A 14184-nucleotide genomic window follows, 5' to 3' on the forward strand; every position below is an offset into this window, starting at 1 on the left:
CGTTGGTCGTTTTTTCCCCCCCGGGTTGTTTTGGTTCGAAGATCATAAACCATTTTTTATCCGTCCTGACACGCTAGTGCACGTGAAATAATAATGTTCTGGATGGGCTCACTTTCTGCGAAACGCTACTTGGTGGCTTCAAGCTTCGTTGCAATGTGTGGTCTAGGGTGGCCCATATGATTCTTGGTAGCGTTTAAAAACTTCCTAGAAACCCCGGTACATTTCATCGGACAATGATTAAAATGACAGCTGATGTATTCCACGTGCCTGGTGTATTTACTGTCGCGGAAGCTGCTGTACAGAGCTCTCCGGAGGTTGCAATGGTAATGAACACATTCCAGGAATGTTTGACCGGTCCGGGCCTGGTTTATAATTCCGGGAACTTCTCGTCCGACAGTCCATCGGCAGTAGCCATTTGTGTCGGATGTCTTGTTGCGTTGTGGTGTATTGCGATGTGAGGCTGATGTAAGATTGCTGTTTCCAGGGAAACGTCACTCTAAATGGTTATAACGGTATAGGTGCAGTTTAGAAAGTGTGCTTCTTCTGGAGAGAGAGAAAGAGAGAGAGTGAAAGAGCAAGAGAGAGATGGTCTAAGAACAAACAGACAGTTGACTACTACGATCGGCATCTTCATTAAACGCCGAAGGCATTTTGTTCGTGCGTGTAGAGTAGTTATGCGGCCTGGGTATGTACACACCCGGCAAGAAGCAAACTCAACGGCAGTGCTAAAATAATAGCATGGACAAGATTTTAGGAATATGCATAATGCGTACCGTACCACCGAGCACAAACAATAATGCATGAAATATTCATAATAAATTGCAGCCGAACGATGCCGGTATGCGGGATCGTTAGGGGTGCCGGGGAATGTTAGTTACCCGGTACGGGCAAACCCGTACACATAAAGGGCAGCAATTAGACGCTGCATGCACTGGTGCACAGGTGCATAAACATCGGTTTCGAAAGATTGGTTGCATAGTTCGGTTACGAGATAATGGGTGTGTGAGAAATAAGCTTCACGAACGGGGGATGGGTTCGAGTTAAATGTTTCTTGCACACAATACATACATTTGCATGCCATAAGCCACATTTAATAAACAATTTTACCGAAGAAAGGGAGCCATTTTGCTTCCAACAACTTTCCCCGGTTAGGTCTGTGCAGTTTATTTGTTATAATTTCTGTACCTTTCTTCGCTCGATTTGTTTCGAGTCAATGTTGGAGGTTAATTTTCTCCCTGCTGTGCTTTAAAAGTGCTTTTAAAAATTACCATAAATCGAACGATAAAGTTACAAAATAAGGTACGCCCTTCAAATGGGCTCCAAGTTCTTTACACAGCACGTAGCAGTCATACGTTCTGTGGCGTATCAAGAAAATTCAATTGTCGGCAAAGTTTGAACGTTTGATTGAACCGGAAGGATACAAAAGGTGTGGCAGCACTTGATGCTGCGGTCCGTGCCATCCTAGTGTGTGTGTGTGTGTGTGTGTGTCGGCCAATACCCTCCAGCACAGATGATTTAAATTCACTCAATGCTTACCTCAATTGCTCAACTGTTCGTGTCCGGCTTCTGCTGCGGTTTCGGGCACGCTCATCCACCGTTCCGTACCGGTTGGGAAATCTGCCAGGCCAGGCCAAAAACCAACCGGCACGGGAGAAAATGAGAAACGGAAGTGCATTTACCAGTTTCGTTTGACGCTTGATCTATATGCTAATTTTCGGCTCCTTCCGCACATGCCGGGCTGATGCTGGGCTGGGCAAAAGGATCGGCTCGGTGGGTCAATGTAAGCATCAGCTCCCGAAAGGGTACGCCCAAGAGCAAATAGTACGTATGCCGGCGAAGAATGGGACGGATGTGTTTTTTCGAAGCGCACCGGAAGGTTCGTGGTATTCCGGTGGGGTGCAAATTAGGAATCCATTGAAGTGAGCTCGTGCTGGAGGTTATTCGAGATAGGATGCTTCAGCTTGGGAAGGGTGATGGAGATTTGGAAAGTTTTACGAAGAAAGAGAATTGAGGATTCCGTGGCAGACCGCACAATCCGGATGCGAAAGTGTTTTCTTGACCGTAGTTTTTGACCGGTAAGCGGAATCATTGAACCGTTGCTTGCATGCATGGTTTACGGCGGCAAATCGATTTGTTGAATTGAGTAATATAGGGTGGTTTTTTGCGTTTGATGCAATATTCAAATTAAATTTCCATTTGGAGAATGAATACGTCCCATATGACGGGGAATGAATTTGGAAACCGAAGCTATAAATCTTTTTAAGACCAGATTTTTATTCCCCTTTGTTTGGTTTGGAGATGCTTGAAAGGATTACCGAAGATATGTCATTGCCTATGATTTGGTCAATTTGAATACACTTCCAAGAAGAAGCGACTATATAAGCTGATCGTTTAGCATATCCCACCGTTCTAAGCAGTTCTCACTGTATCCATTAGCTGCATTCTCGCCCCAATCATCTCCACAAGCGAACCATCTAATTGCTTTACCACGAATAACAAGCAGGATAACAATTTGTCGACCAGAAACCATTTGCTGGTCCAGTGTTAATCCTTCAACCTTGTACACGGATTCCTACCGTTCGATTGGCCACAGCAAAGATACCGCTCCTAGCCATCCTAGTGCCGACTGTACACAGCATCACTCAGCCCGCAGCCGAGAACCACACGGGACACGGATCAGCTCTAAATAATTGCTCCCATACTATCTCGACCCTAGGTTCGCTCTTGTTCCTTTTTTTCCTATTTGATTCCCTAATGGAGTGAGCCGTTTGGTGCTGTACGGTCGTAAGAACCATTTTTCCTTCTTGTTGGGTTTGCGGAGGGTTTTTTCACCCCCAGCTCCGAGTGCTGGAGCTGTTGCAAAACTGGCTACGCATCGTGCCAAAACAATGGCAAATGAAAGCTTCAAAATGGCCGAGGAAAAAACAAGAAGACCAAACTCACCCTCTCTGATGGCAGCCCAATGTTCCGTTCCGTTTATTGAACGTTTTACTTTGTTTCGAAGGGGCTCGGTGAGTTCGGGATGCTCACAATGCCAAGCCCTCTTGGCGATAATCTTCGTGAAGTGCATTTTACGCGCCAGCTCGGTGTTGCTGTATAGATCGGACTAAGCAACCGGGCAAATAGAAACAGGCGAAAAAAAAGAGATCTCCTGTCGGTGGTTCCGAGAAACAATGGAGCGCGTGCTGCTGCGATAGAAACAATGGGAAGAATCAACAGCAAAAAAAAAACAGCTTGCTGGTGATGTGCAAAACCCATTTGGAATGTTTGCCTCGGCGCAACCGAAGCGCGCGCGGAATCTCGTCCACCGGGAACGGAATTCCATCTCGGGAAATATTTCCCCAAAATACGCCCGAGCACGATCCGTCGGCAAAGACGCTGAGGTTAAAGCGTTTGGTCCATTACCGGTCGGGAACGATCGAAGCGAATGGGGCATTCAGCATTCTGGGTTTTGCTTTACGGGATTCCATTAATCGGCATAGAATGCGCAGCGGTTGCTCCTGTTGAGCTGTGCACGTGCACATCGGGAATGTACATGCTTGACAGAGACAGGGAGCATGTAACGAATTTAAAATCTCAAGCAACGGAGCTGTTATCAATCATGGGTTGAAGCTTATGCTTTCGTTATGAATGTTTAGTTTGGTTTTGAAGGCCATTCAATGTAATGCAGAAAAATGGAAACAACTACAAGAAAACACAATTTAAGAAGTTTAAATAAGTCTAAATACTCCAAGAGACTGCTTAATCTCTCGATCTGTTCTGAGAACATAATTACATTGTGAAGAGTCCAGATTTTGGAACTCTTGATTACTTACTTACTTATTAAGTGCTACAAGGCGCAGACACATCAACGCCATTATTCCATCTTAATTTTATGTCTTCTCTGGTCATGTGGACAGATGGCTTAGAAGAATTTTACAAGCTGAGTCGTTTGATGCCATTCTCATGATATGACACTAGCTTACCGAAGCCTTGCTAGTCTATTTCCCTGCATGATGGTGAGACTCCATGCCTCAGAAGTGTATGTGAGTACTGGAACTATAAATGTTCTATACAGTCTCTGCTTCGTGCGTCACGATAGATATTTCTTTAAATTCAATACAACCTCAACATTGCTCGGCCTGCCATTTCTAGCTTCCTGTGACTTCGTTTTACCCGTCACTCTGGATAGCCAGTCCTACGTAATTGAAGGCGGTCTGAATAGCTTTTGTTCCTCAGACCTGCCGTGTGAAGACCGGTTTCGCTATAACGTTTGCCAATTGACAGCCCCAATTTCTTGAGATAACTTTTGCTTACCTCTGTATCAATTCCTTCACCATAATACTGCTCTTAACTTAAATCATTTAATTTATTCTAAGTTTAATTTGATTTTATCTTGTATCGGCTCAATCAAGTTTAACAACTTACAACTAATACACACTTAATAAACCGCTGCTATGTTCTGAAACACTTGCCTGGGTTTTTGTTTTCCCGGAAAGCAAACAAAATGGTTCCGTTACCAACCCTCAAACAATTGCTAATCCGTACTGCTTCTGGATTAGGAGCTACACAAATGGCCTCCGGGTAGCTCCATTTTCGGAAGAAACAATGCGATCATGCATGCATGCATGGTGTATAGGTGGGGTTACTGGTAGGCAAACACAGCCAGTTACCATGAGAAAAATGGGAGAACAAATAAAATCAACCGTTGATCCAGTGTGTGTGGTGTTTCCGGAAGCATCCAGTGTGATCCAAAGCAGGATGAGCACGAGATTTACGTGGTAATGCTTCTTCCGACCGTAGGAATGCTACTACTTCGTTCCATTCCAGGCGTACCTTGAATCGTACGTCTGCTCCTTACCATCGAAGCCCTCTCGGATCGGATCGTTTGGGGTTAAAGAGATGGTTCAGTGTGAATCGGGGCGAAACAACAAAAAAAGCACAGCTCAACCCCTTAAGCACAGATGCGAGGGTAGTATCTTAGTACCACACGTCCATAATCTTTCTGGAAGGGGGTGAACCTACCCTTTTTCGGGCTGGTGGAGATGGAAAAAGCATCCTGAAGGATCAAACTGGCAGAACCAAATGGTGCTTCACACACACACACACACACACACACACCGAACACACCGAAAAAACAGTTCAATGGCATGGCCGAATTCGATTTCGGGCGGTTCTGGGAAAGAAAAAGGATCAATAAATTGGAAAATAAAATTAATATCGACAACTCAACACAGAGAGCAAACGAGCGAGCGAGCGTGTCTCGCTACTATAGCAGCAGCAAAAAAATGGGTTGCAAGGCACTTTCGCTTACCGGTGTGTGTCTGTTGCCATACGACGCGGCAGCACACGGTAGTCGGGTGGCACCACCGACACCGGCGAAATATCTTCACATGTTCTATTTTCCTTCGGCTCGTCTGTGTGTCGCGGGTCTGTGCTGCCCTTCGATGTCCTTGCCCAGGCTCCGGGCAGACAAGATTTCGCTGGTACGTTGAACACGTCGAACTTCGGTTGGCGTTTCGTGTGATGTGTAAGTTTATAAAATTGATTAAATGGTTGAATGGTTGATGCTTTCGGAGGTGGGAGTGGGGGGGGGGGGGGGGGGTTGCTGGTCGAGTCGAGGCTGAGTGGCTGTATGTCCGAACTCTGTCACTGCATCGTCCTGGCATTGGCAAAAGTATGAACATAATCGAGTGATTGGGTGTACACATACTCACAGACACATACACACACTTACAGGTAATTAAGTTATGGCCGGCTGCTCCATCTAACGGTACGGTTGTTACCCCCTCGCCATTCGCCAGAGGATAAAACGGGAGAAAAGTACATATAAAAATGTCAAATTTCGTTGTAGTGCCAAAATCGAAATTTCGAATTTCGATGGGATAATTTTTCTTCTGCTGGAAAAAAAAACCGATCAATGAGAGAAGCTCGAGAAGGCGAGCTAGAATGGTTTGCCTTTCCTTTTGGTGGCTGCCCGTAGAACCTAATGCTTGCGCGAAGGTCAACGAGACTGACGTGCCGGGCGGCACGGACGTCGATTGAAAATTCAATATTGGAAAGGATAAATTTATTTAACTTCATAGCGATGCTCAACATCGCGCCATAGCGTTTTCCCTGCTGTATTGGTGGCGACCAGTTCGCCAGCAGTCTGTACGAACGAACCGCAGGTTGCTTGTCACGCCACGCCGGGGGATGTAGACACCTTTCGGTGCTGATATTAGCCCGAATGATTTTTATCCTTTCGCTAGAATCAGCGCAAACGAAAAAAAAATAGTGGGAAACCAATGGGAAAGCTGGAATGTTATGAATGGGATTCAGGTTTTTTCTCCTTTTTTTCTATGCTTGCGTGTGTTGTTGCTTTACTTCCAGTGAACAGGTTTTCTAGTTCCATTTGATGATGATGATGGTGCCATGCACGGTGAAGCAACGGCCATGAAGCATCAGCTGTGTCTGTGTTGGGAGTTAACCGTGTTTTTTTCTGGCGCTTGCTCTGACCGTTTGTTACTGTTGTCACGATCAATGATAGCAGCGCCGAGCTGCAAGTCAGTATCCGGTTTTGAAGCTCGGAATGCCGCTGATGCCCGTGCGTGAGCAAGTAAACACGCACAAAAACTTAATAAGGCCACGCCAAAAATGCAGATTGCAATATGCCGGGGAAAAGTCGAGCTTGTTTTTTTGTTTTGGCCGGTGATTCCTGTGTCTGATTTTTTATCCTGGCCAAACCAAAAATTCAATTGCACTTTCGCAAATGCATTCGCCCGAAGCAATATCATGCAGCTTCCAGTGCGTTAGCATCTATTCCATTTCGTAGATGAAATTTCCTTCCTCGTGTGTGGTGTTGGGTTTTTTTTCACCGTTGGCCTTCACATTCAATGCATACAGTATGATTATTCCTGGCCGTCCGTCCGTGTGTGTGTGTCATGAAAAACACAGCGAAACATCGAGACAGCAATCGATTCTAGCGGACTGTACAACAGTGGTCGGTGGTTGGCTTTTGATCATCGCTGTGTCCCAAAATGTCGGCCGTTTGATGCGGCACAATAATGATACAGGTTTTCTATTTGCTATGCTGAGCACCTGTGCTGCTGATTGGAGTGCGAGGTGGTGAGCGATATAAATGTTGATAAAGGCAGAAATCAACGCACACAATCGCACCGTGGATATATTATGAGTGGAAAATGAAGAAGAAAAAAGCGCGGCTCGTGTGACGCGTATTTGCGTCCCTTCTCTTGGCGCATTTTTGGTTGGGGGGGGGGGGGGGGGTTAACATTGTCCATACCGACCAAAAATATACATTCTGCATAAACAAAATTATTCATTCTTTTTGCATCTTCTACAATTTTTATTTGTATGCGTTTTGGTGGGTGGAGAAAAAAAATCAAACTTTGTGTACCGTTCAGGGTTTCTTCTTCACCGTCGCTCTTCCTCCCCATCACAGGAGCACTATACCTTGCTTTTCTCGCAAGGATCGATTGGATGGACGTTGGGGCCCATGTTTTCGGGGCGTAAGAGTACGTTTTTGTCTATTTGCTTACCGTACAATTGTACCTGTCCCCTCCGATTTAATGCTTCGGTCAATGGATCAGCCCGCGGTCGGTCGGTCGGCCGGAAGGCAGAATCGAGCGAGACAACCGAAGGCAGTCGGGCCAGATATTCGAAATTCGGTCGGTTCGGAACATAAATAAATACTCAATCGACAAACACATCACATCAAACGGAAGTAAAAACAATATCCGTTTCACACAGCACAGCACAGCCGGTTGAACAAAAGGACCCCCCGAAAGTCGATCGATGCTTCCGATTGACGCTCGACGTGGGTTGGGTGGGGTTCGGAAAAATTCACCATACTGCATCGCTGGCTGTAGCAAGAAAAAGGGAAGTAAACAACACAATCGTACACCGGAGCCCGTTTGTTCCACCGCCGGAGCTAAAGATACGGAGTCAACCCGATAATGGTGCTGTTATTATAAGCTACATTTTTCAAGCCCTGCTTTCGTTGCTTGGTTTGTTTGTTCTGTCGATCTTTTTTTGATTTCCTTTTCCCTCTGTTGTATCGTTTGTTTCAGGCGCAGGATACACTGTCCTTTTCCGTGTCGATACGGGATCGGGTTAGTGCGACCGGCATCGAGTCCGAGAATGACAACATCGTCAACGTTCCGATCACTATCATCGTGCTGGACGAGAATGATAATCCGCCCGAGTTTCAGCATGTAAGTACTGCTATTGATTACCGGTAAGGCTTCGCTTCCGCTTTTCTACAGCTGTAGGTACGTAACGTGATAGGTTGTGTTGGGAGTAGAGTTTATTCTAGTTATCTGTGGATAAATTATCGTATTTTTAGTAAGTATGTAGAGGATTCTTGAAATATTACTCATTACCCTCATCAGACCAAGAACTTATTTATTTTATTTTCTTGTGTGCTTTATTTAATGTTTATCTACAAATTATAAACATTCATAAATTTATTAATCAACTACCAAATGAATTTAAAAATATATACAATGAATGAATACAATGAAAAAAAAATGAATTTTAATGTATATAAAAATAAAATATAATAAATAAGTAAATAAATAAATACTTAAAAAAATTAACAACTAAATGATTGCATAAATAAATAAAATATTAAATAAATCAAACAATAAAAAATCCAAAGCAAACAAATTGAGTAGGAAAATGTAACTAACATTTTTGACGGTGAAAAACACCCCTTGTTTGATAGTTTTCGATGATTAGTTCCGTCATAATTGTAGTTTTCGCCAAATGGCCTTACAAAACCGTCCACAATCAGGGCGCATCTGTTCTTATTTACTTTACTGAACCCCTGACCATATAGCTTAAAAATTGTTAACGAATCAGGTGCAAAGTGCTAGATAAGTCATTTCCAATTTCATCCGACAGTTCATCCGACTGAACCTTTGGTAAATCAGTAAGTTTTGTGCTCCCGGCACGTGTTATGTTACCATGGGGAGTTTATTTATTTCTTCCCTGCCCTTGCACTAGCGATTGCTGGTATCCATCCATCACTTTGCCCATGTTTCCATCCTATCATCGTAACTTTCGCGTTAGTTTCGGTTGGTGGGTGTGATAAAAAAACCCTCCCAACAGCAGCAACAGCAGCAGCTTTTCCGTGAACTCGTTAGTTCGTGAAGCTAACCACAGATACGGTTACTATCGGACGCAGGAGCGAAGAATTTCCCGGGAGGAAAAGAACACGAACACGCCACTGCTGGACGTGTACGGTGCGTTTCGTGGTGCAAAGGAATCTGTCGGTTGACGCCAAAACGTGGAACGACACCAACTGTGACGGTGAACTCATTGAAGTGAAATTAGTTTCGTGTTGTGCAATAATAAATAGGAAAAGTTTCCCATTTTAAACAATTTCAATAAACTCGCCCGATCTGGTGGATGGGTTGCTTTCCCGCATTTTTTTGTTGTTGTTGTTGTCGCTGGTCCCCATTTTTGTCCTCCATAACTATTTTGCAGTTCACCGTGCTGTGTGCGGTGTTCGGTGGCGTCCCCGAAACCAAAGTGTGGTGTGGCATTTTCCTTCGCCCGTACAACGACCGAACCTGAACCCGAACGCCAGCGTACAGTGACGGTCTGCCCGGTGTAAACCGTGGGGCAGTATTATATGCTCGGGATGATTAATCTCTTTTTTCGACCCTTCGTTCGTCGTCCGGTCGATGCTGTGGCCCTTCCCAGGAGCATGCCCAGGAACAGCAGGAAGGAATCTCCGTCCGCCGGAGAAGATTGTAAACCCCGGTTCGGTATTTCGAACTAATTTAAACTTTGGAATGCAAACATTTTACACTCCACCGGGGATGCTCGGTTCGTTCGATTGGACCTTCCGGTTCGGTTACCATTTGGTCGACAGCTTCCAGCAGCAGTGTGTCCAGCATCTGCGGTATTTCCGCTGGGGATTGGGGATCGGTTCGCTTGCGTCCTAGGAATGTCCTGAGCGTTGGGATGGGGAACGGGTAATGAGGGTCAGCAATTAAGTGCAACGTGCGCAGGGTCGAATTGAATTGTAATTTTAATGGAAAAGATTGTAATCCCAAATGGACGCTCGTTTTTCATGTTTGTTTTTGTTTTACAACTCTCTCCTCGTGCAGGTACCGTACGAGACGGAAGTGCTGGAAAATGCTTTACCGGGCACGACCATATTCGACGGCATACTGGTGACGGACCGGGACACCGTAGGCGAGAATCTGGATGTTTCCTGCATTCCACAGCCCCACAATCCGGACGCGTGTGAAAAGTTTGCCATCGAGGTGACGGAGAGTCAGCAGGACCGGTTGACGGCAGCGGTCGTGCTGAAGCAGCCACTGGATTACAACGATCGGATGATCTACCAGGTGCTGCTGGATGCTAGCGACGGGCTGTACAATGCATCGGCCGGGCTGGAGATTCATGTGCGTGATGTGCAGAATGCACCGCCCGTATTCCAGGGTTCACTGGCAGCAGTAATCAACGAGGACAGTCCCATCGGGACGCTGGTGATGGTCATCCAGGCACGGGACGGTGATCGAGGCCAACCGAGAAAGATAGTTTACGAGCTGGTGACGAATCCGATGGATTACTTCCTGCTAGACAAACACACCGGTGAGCTGCGAACGGCCAAACCCCTGGACAAGGAAGCTCTCCCGGATGACACCGGTCTAATCATATTGACGGTGAAGGCTCGCGAAGTGGTCGATGGTGTGCCGGGCAATGATAACCTGACGGTCGCCACCACCCAAGCATCGATTACGATCCGCGACGTGAACGATTCACCGCCCATGTTCAACAAAACCGAGTACTTTGTGTCACTGTCGGAAAATACGGCCCCCGGTACGCCACTGCCGCTCGAGATCAGTGTGCGCGATCCGGACGTGGGTGAGAATGCGGAATTTTCGCTACGCCTCAACGACGTCTCGAATGTGTTCGACGTGGAACCGAAGCTGGTTACGGGCTCGTCGCAGATAAGCATTCGCGTCGCTAATGGCACCCTTGACTACGAGAACCCGAACCAGCGCAAGTTCATCGTGCTGCTGATAGCGGAAGAGACCAGAACGAACCCGAAGCTATCGTCGACCGCGACGCTGACCGTGTCCATAACGGATGCGAACGATAATCGGCCCATATTCGAGCAGGATTCCTACTCGACGACTGTATCCGAGACGGCACATCCGGGCCATCTGATAACGACGATCACGGCGAAGGATCTCGATTCGGGTCTGTACGGTGATCAGGGCATACGGTACTATCTGTCCGGTACGGGATCGGAGCTGTTCTCGGTCGACGCGATAACCGGTGCCATCTCGGTAGCGGACTGTCCGGTGCTGTCGGTGGGACAATCGGCAACCGGACCGGTTGTACGACGCCGTCGACAAATACCGACCCTGTCCGACCTGCAGCACGAGTATCCGGACCGGAATCAGCTGAACGCGTCGGCCCGGGGCGTCGAGTATATGACGTACCGCATTGTCAACAGCGGCGAATCGAACGAATTTCACGACGTCAACGTAATCGCACCGCCCACCATATCGACACTGTACGACAGCTACGAAACGACCACAGCCGACCAGCTAGACCAACGAACGGACCGGAGCGACCTGGTCGACCTACCGACCACCGTCCGCATTGAACCGCTGCACACGAACGACATACAACACCCCCGGCAACCGATTGGCCCTGGCAAGGCGCCCTGTCTGGACTACGAAACGCAATCGGTCTACTACCTTTCCTACCGTGCCACGGACGATGAAGGCCGGGGACAAACATCCGTCGTATCGGTGCGCATCAGTTTGCTCGATGCGAACGATTCGCCGCCGGTTTGCGAAAGCCCGCTGTATCGGGCATCGGTCGATGAAGGCGCATCGGTGTTTGAGCCACCGCTCATCATTAGGGCCCGGGATCCGGATGTCGTTTCCGAAATCAACTACCGGTAAGTAGTGCCGCTCTCGATTGGTGCCCGGCGGAATCGAATACATCGAATTCAATCTATTTATTCGTCGTATCGGTGTTCCGTTTTTTTTTTCTTGGCTCGACAGGATCATTGGCAACGAAGCCGTCACACGGCATTTCGAAATCGATAAACGCACCGGCCAGCTGACGATATCGAAATCGGTAGCGCTCGACGTGAACCATCTGAAGTCGGAAAACGTGTTCTTTGGTGTTGAGGTGAGTCTGCCTAACGCGATAGATGTGTGCCTCCGGTGGGTGCTGTTAAAGGTGTACGTTGCACGAGTCACGAGTGCATACCGCAGTCCCTGCCAAGCCATTACTATATCTAATTAGAAATTCCTCTTGATTAACATTTTCTGCACGGTCGTTTGCACACATAACTGCCCGCCCGGCTCCGAGTGCACCGGGCGCAACGGGCGTTGGACGAACGTAGGCCCGGAGCAACTGAGCGCCGGGAGGCAAAAACTCGATAATACCTTTTGCATCGTTCGGATCGAATTGAACTATTTTCTAACCATGTTCTCCATTTTCTCTCCCTTCGCCAGGCTACCGACGGACTGTACACGACGCTCTGCAACGTGAACATCACCATCCGGGACGTTAATAACCACGCACCACAGTTTGCACGGGAAAACTATCTCACCTCGATCGAGGAAAACTTTCCAATCGGTAAGATCCTCGAATCGAATCGGGGGGGTCAAACCGCCCACAGAAGGCAGTGGTTTTGTAATGGCGTCCATAATAATGGTAGTCGACTGATGAGAAAACAACCGGTGAAGTTACTCCCAGGCAAACAGTGGTCTCGGTCAAAGTATTTAAGTCGCTCTGGCTGCTGTTTGTCATTGTGGAAAGTTTTGCTCCAGTGCTTATTGTACTGCCATCGAACCTGAAGCCTCAACCCAGCTGCGTACCGTGGATGGTGTATCCGGCGCTAGAGTGGTTGATAGTTTGTCAGACAAGTTGTAAGGGATTCGTTGACTGAAACTAGACTAGGAAGACTGGCACCGAAGAGAAGCGAACTATCGATTATCGAGATTTTACCTTACGATGAATGAAATTGGCGGTTACCGTGAGCGGGCTTGCTAGCTCCAGCTGAAATTGTAAACAACTTAAGTTTATCAACATTTTCGGTCCCAAACCTTTGCCAGCTTCTTCGGGGGCCTGCCAGTCGGGACGTGTTCCTCATCAAAGAACTCGTCAAAAGATATTAATCCTATCGAAACGTTATTGGATGGTTTTGTGGTTCGGCTGTTACTCTGTGTGTACTCCGAGTGACGAGACTTGCTAGGCCGCAAGTATCGATCGAGAGCTTTATCCGAGAGAACCGGTCGAACCAATTTCCCTTCTGCGTGCCGCCCACTTGCCGTGCGTTGTGCGGTTTTGCGGATGCTAAAAGTAGAGTCAAGTTTATTTAACATCAACGTTGCTCGGATATTAACGTCTGATCGGCGGATGCGTATCGTATTACCCCGGTGGCAATACCATCGCCAGCGTTGAAAGATGCGTACGCAACAGAGCACAGCAGGATTCGTAGAATTTTCATAACTTTTCAAGTTCGCTGCTGGCAATCGTTTGCATTATTTGCCGTTTTGTGGTGCTAGTTCGAGTTGAACCGCAGCACCGGTGCAGTTTGCTTGGTAGTTTAGTATGTTAACATAATGTCTACCGTTGTTTACACATAAATTGTCCGGTTTTCCTCCCCTTCCTACTATACAGGTAATCCAAATAATTGATTTTATTGTTTTCTTTTCTTCTCGGTCGGCTCCTCAATCGTTGCAGGAACCATAGTGGAGCGCTTGCAGGCCATCGATTTGGATACGGGAATCAATGCGGAGATCAGGTAAATTTTAAATTTCGTTTACACCGGGCATCGTCGTTCTGCCCGAGTGCCGGCAATGATCCAAAAAAAACAAACCCCACCCCGAGAAGACCTATAACCAATTTTCGATCGATTACAACCTCGGGACGGGCCCGGTCGGTTTTGTGCACTGGTTCGAAAGCTATAAAAATAAATTTTTAGAATAACTTGATTATTTTATCCTGCTTTACCCATGCTTTCCAATACCCCTTTCGAGCCGTGTGTCGGTCTGGTGTGGTTGTTGTTGCTGTGGCAGGCGTGCTACATTACTACTACCGAGAACCCGGACCGAGAAGAAACGGGTTTTGCGAAAAGCGGTTGCAAACGGGCGGTACGGTGGGAGAAAATCGTTCGATCATGAACGGAAGCGATCCAATCACGGTGGGATGCTTCGA

General features: G+C 47.0%; 1 protein-coding gene across 7 annotated transcripts in view; it reads left to right on the plus strand.

The window, feature by feature from the left end:
* Positions 1-14184, plus strand: part of LOC118504716 (cadherin-87A) — a 132474-nt gene that overhangs the window by 90279 nt on the left and 28011 nt on the right. For all 7 annotated transcript variants that reach the window (XM_036039554.1, XM_036039553.1, XM_036039556.1 and 4 more), the window contains 5 exons: positions 8049-8192; positions 10098-11911; positions 12018-12147; positions 12477-12600; positions 13711-13771. In XM_036039554.1, coding sequence (XP_035895447.1) covers positions 8049-8192; positions 10098-11911; positions 12018-12147; positions 12477-12600; positions 13711-13771 — 2273 coding nt within the window. The remainder of the gene's footprint in view (positions 1-8048; positions 8193-10097; positions 11912-12017; positions 12148-12476; positions 12601-13710; positions 13772-14184) is intronic.

This window comes from Anopheles stephensi, chromosome 2 (genome assembly GCF_013141755.1).
Source record: "Anopheles stephensi strain Indian chromosome 2, UCI_ANSTEP_V1.0, whole genome shotgun sequence".
NCBI lineage: Eukaryota > Metazoa > Arthropoda > Insecta > Diptera > Culicidae > Anopheles > Anopheles stephensi.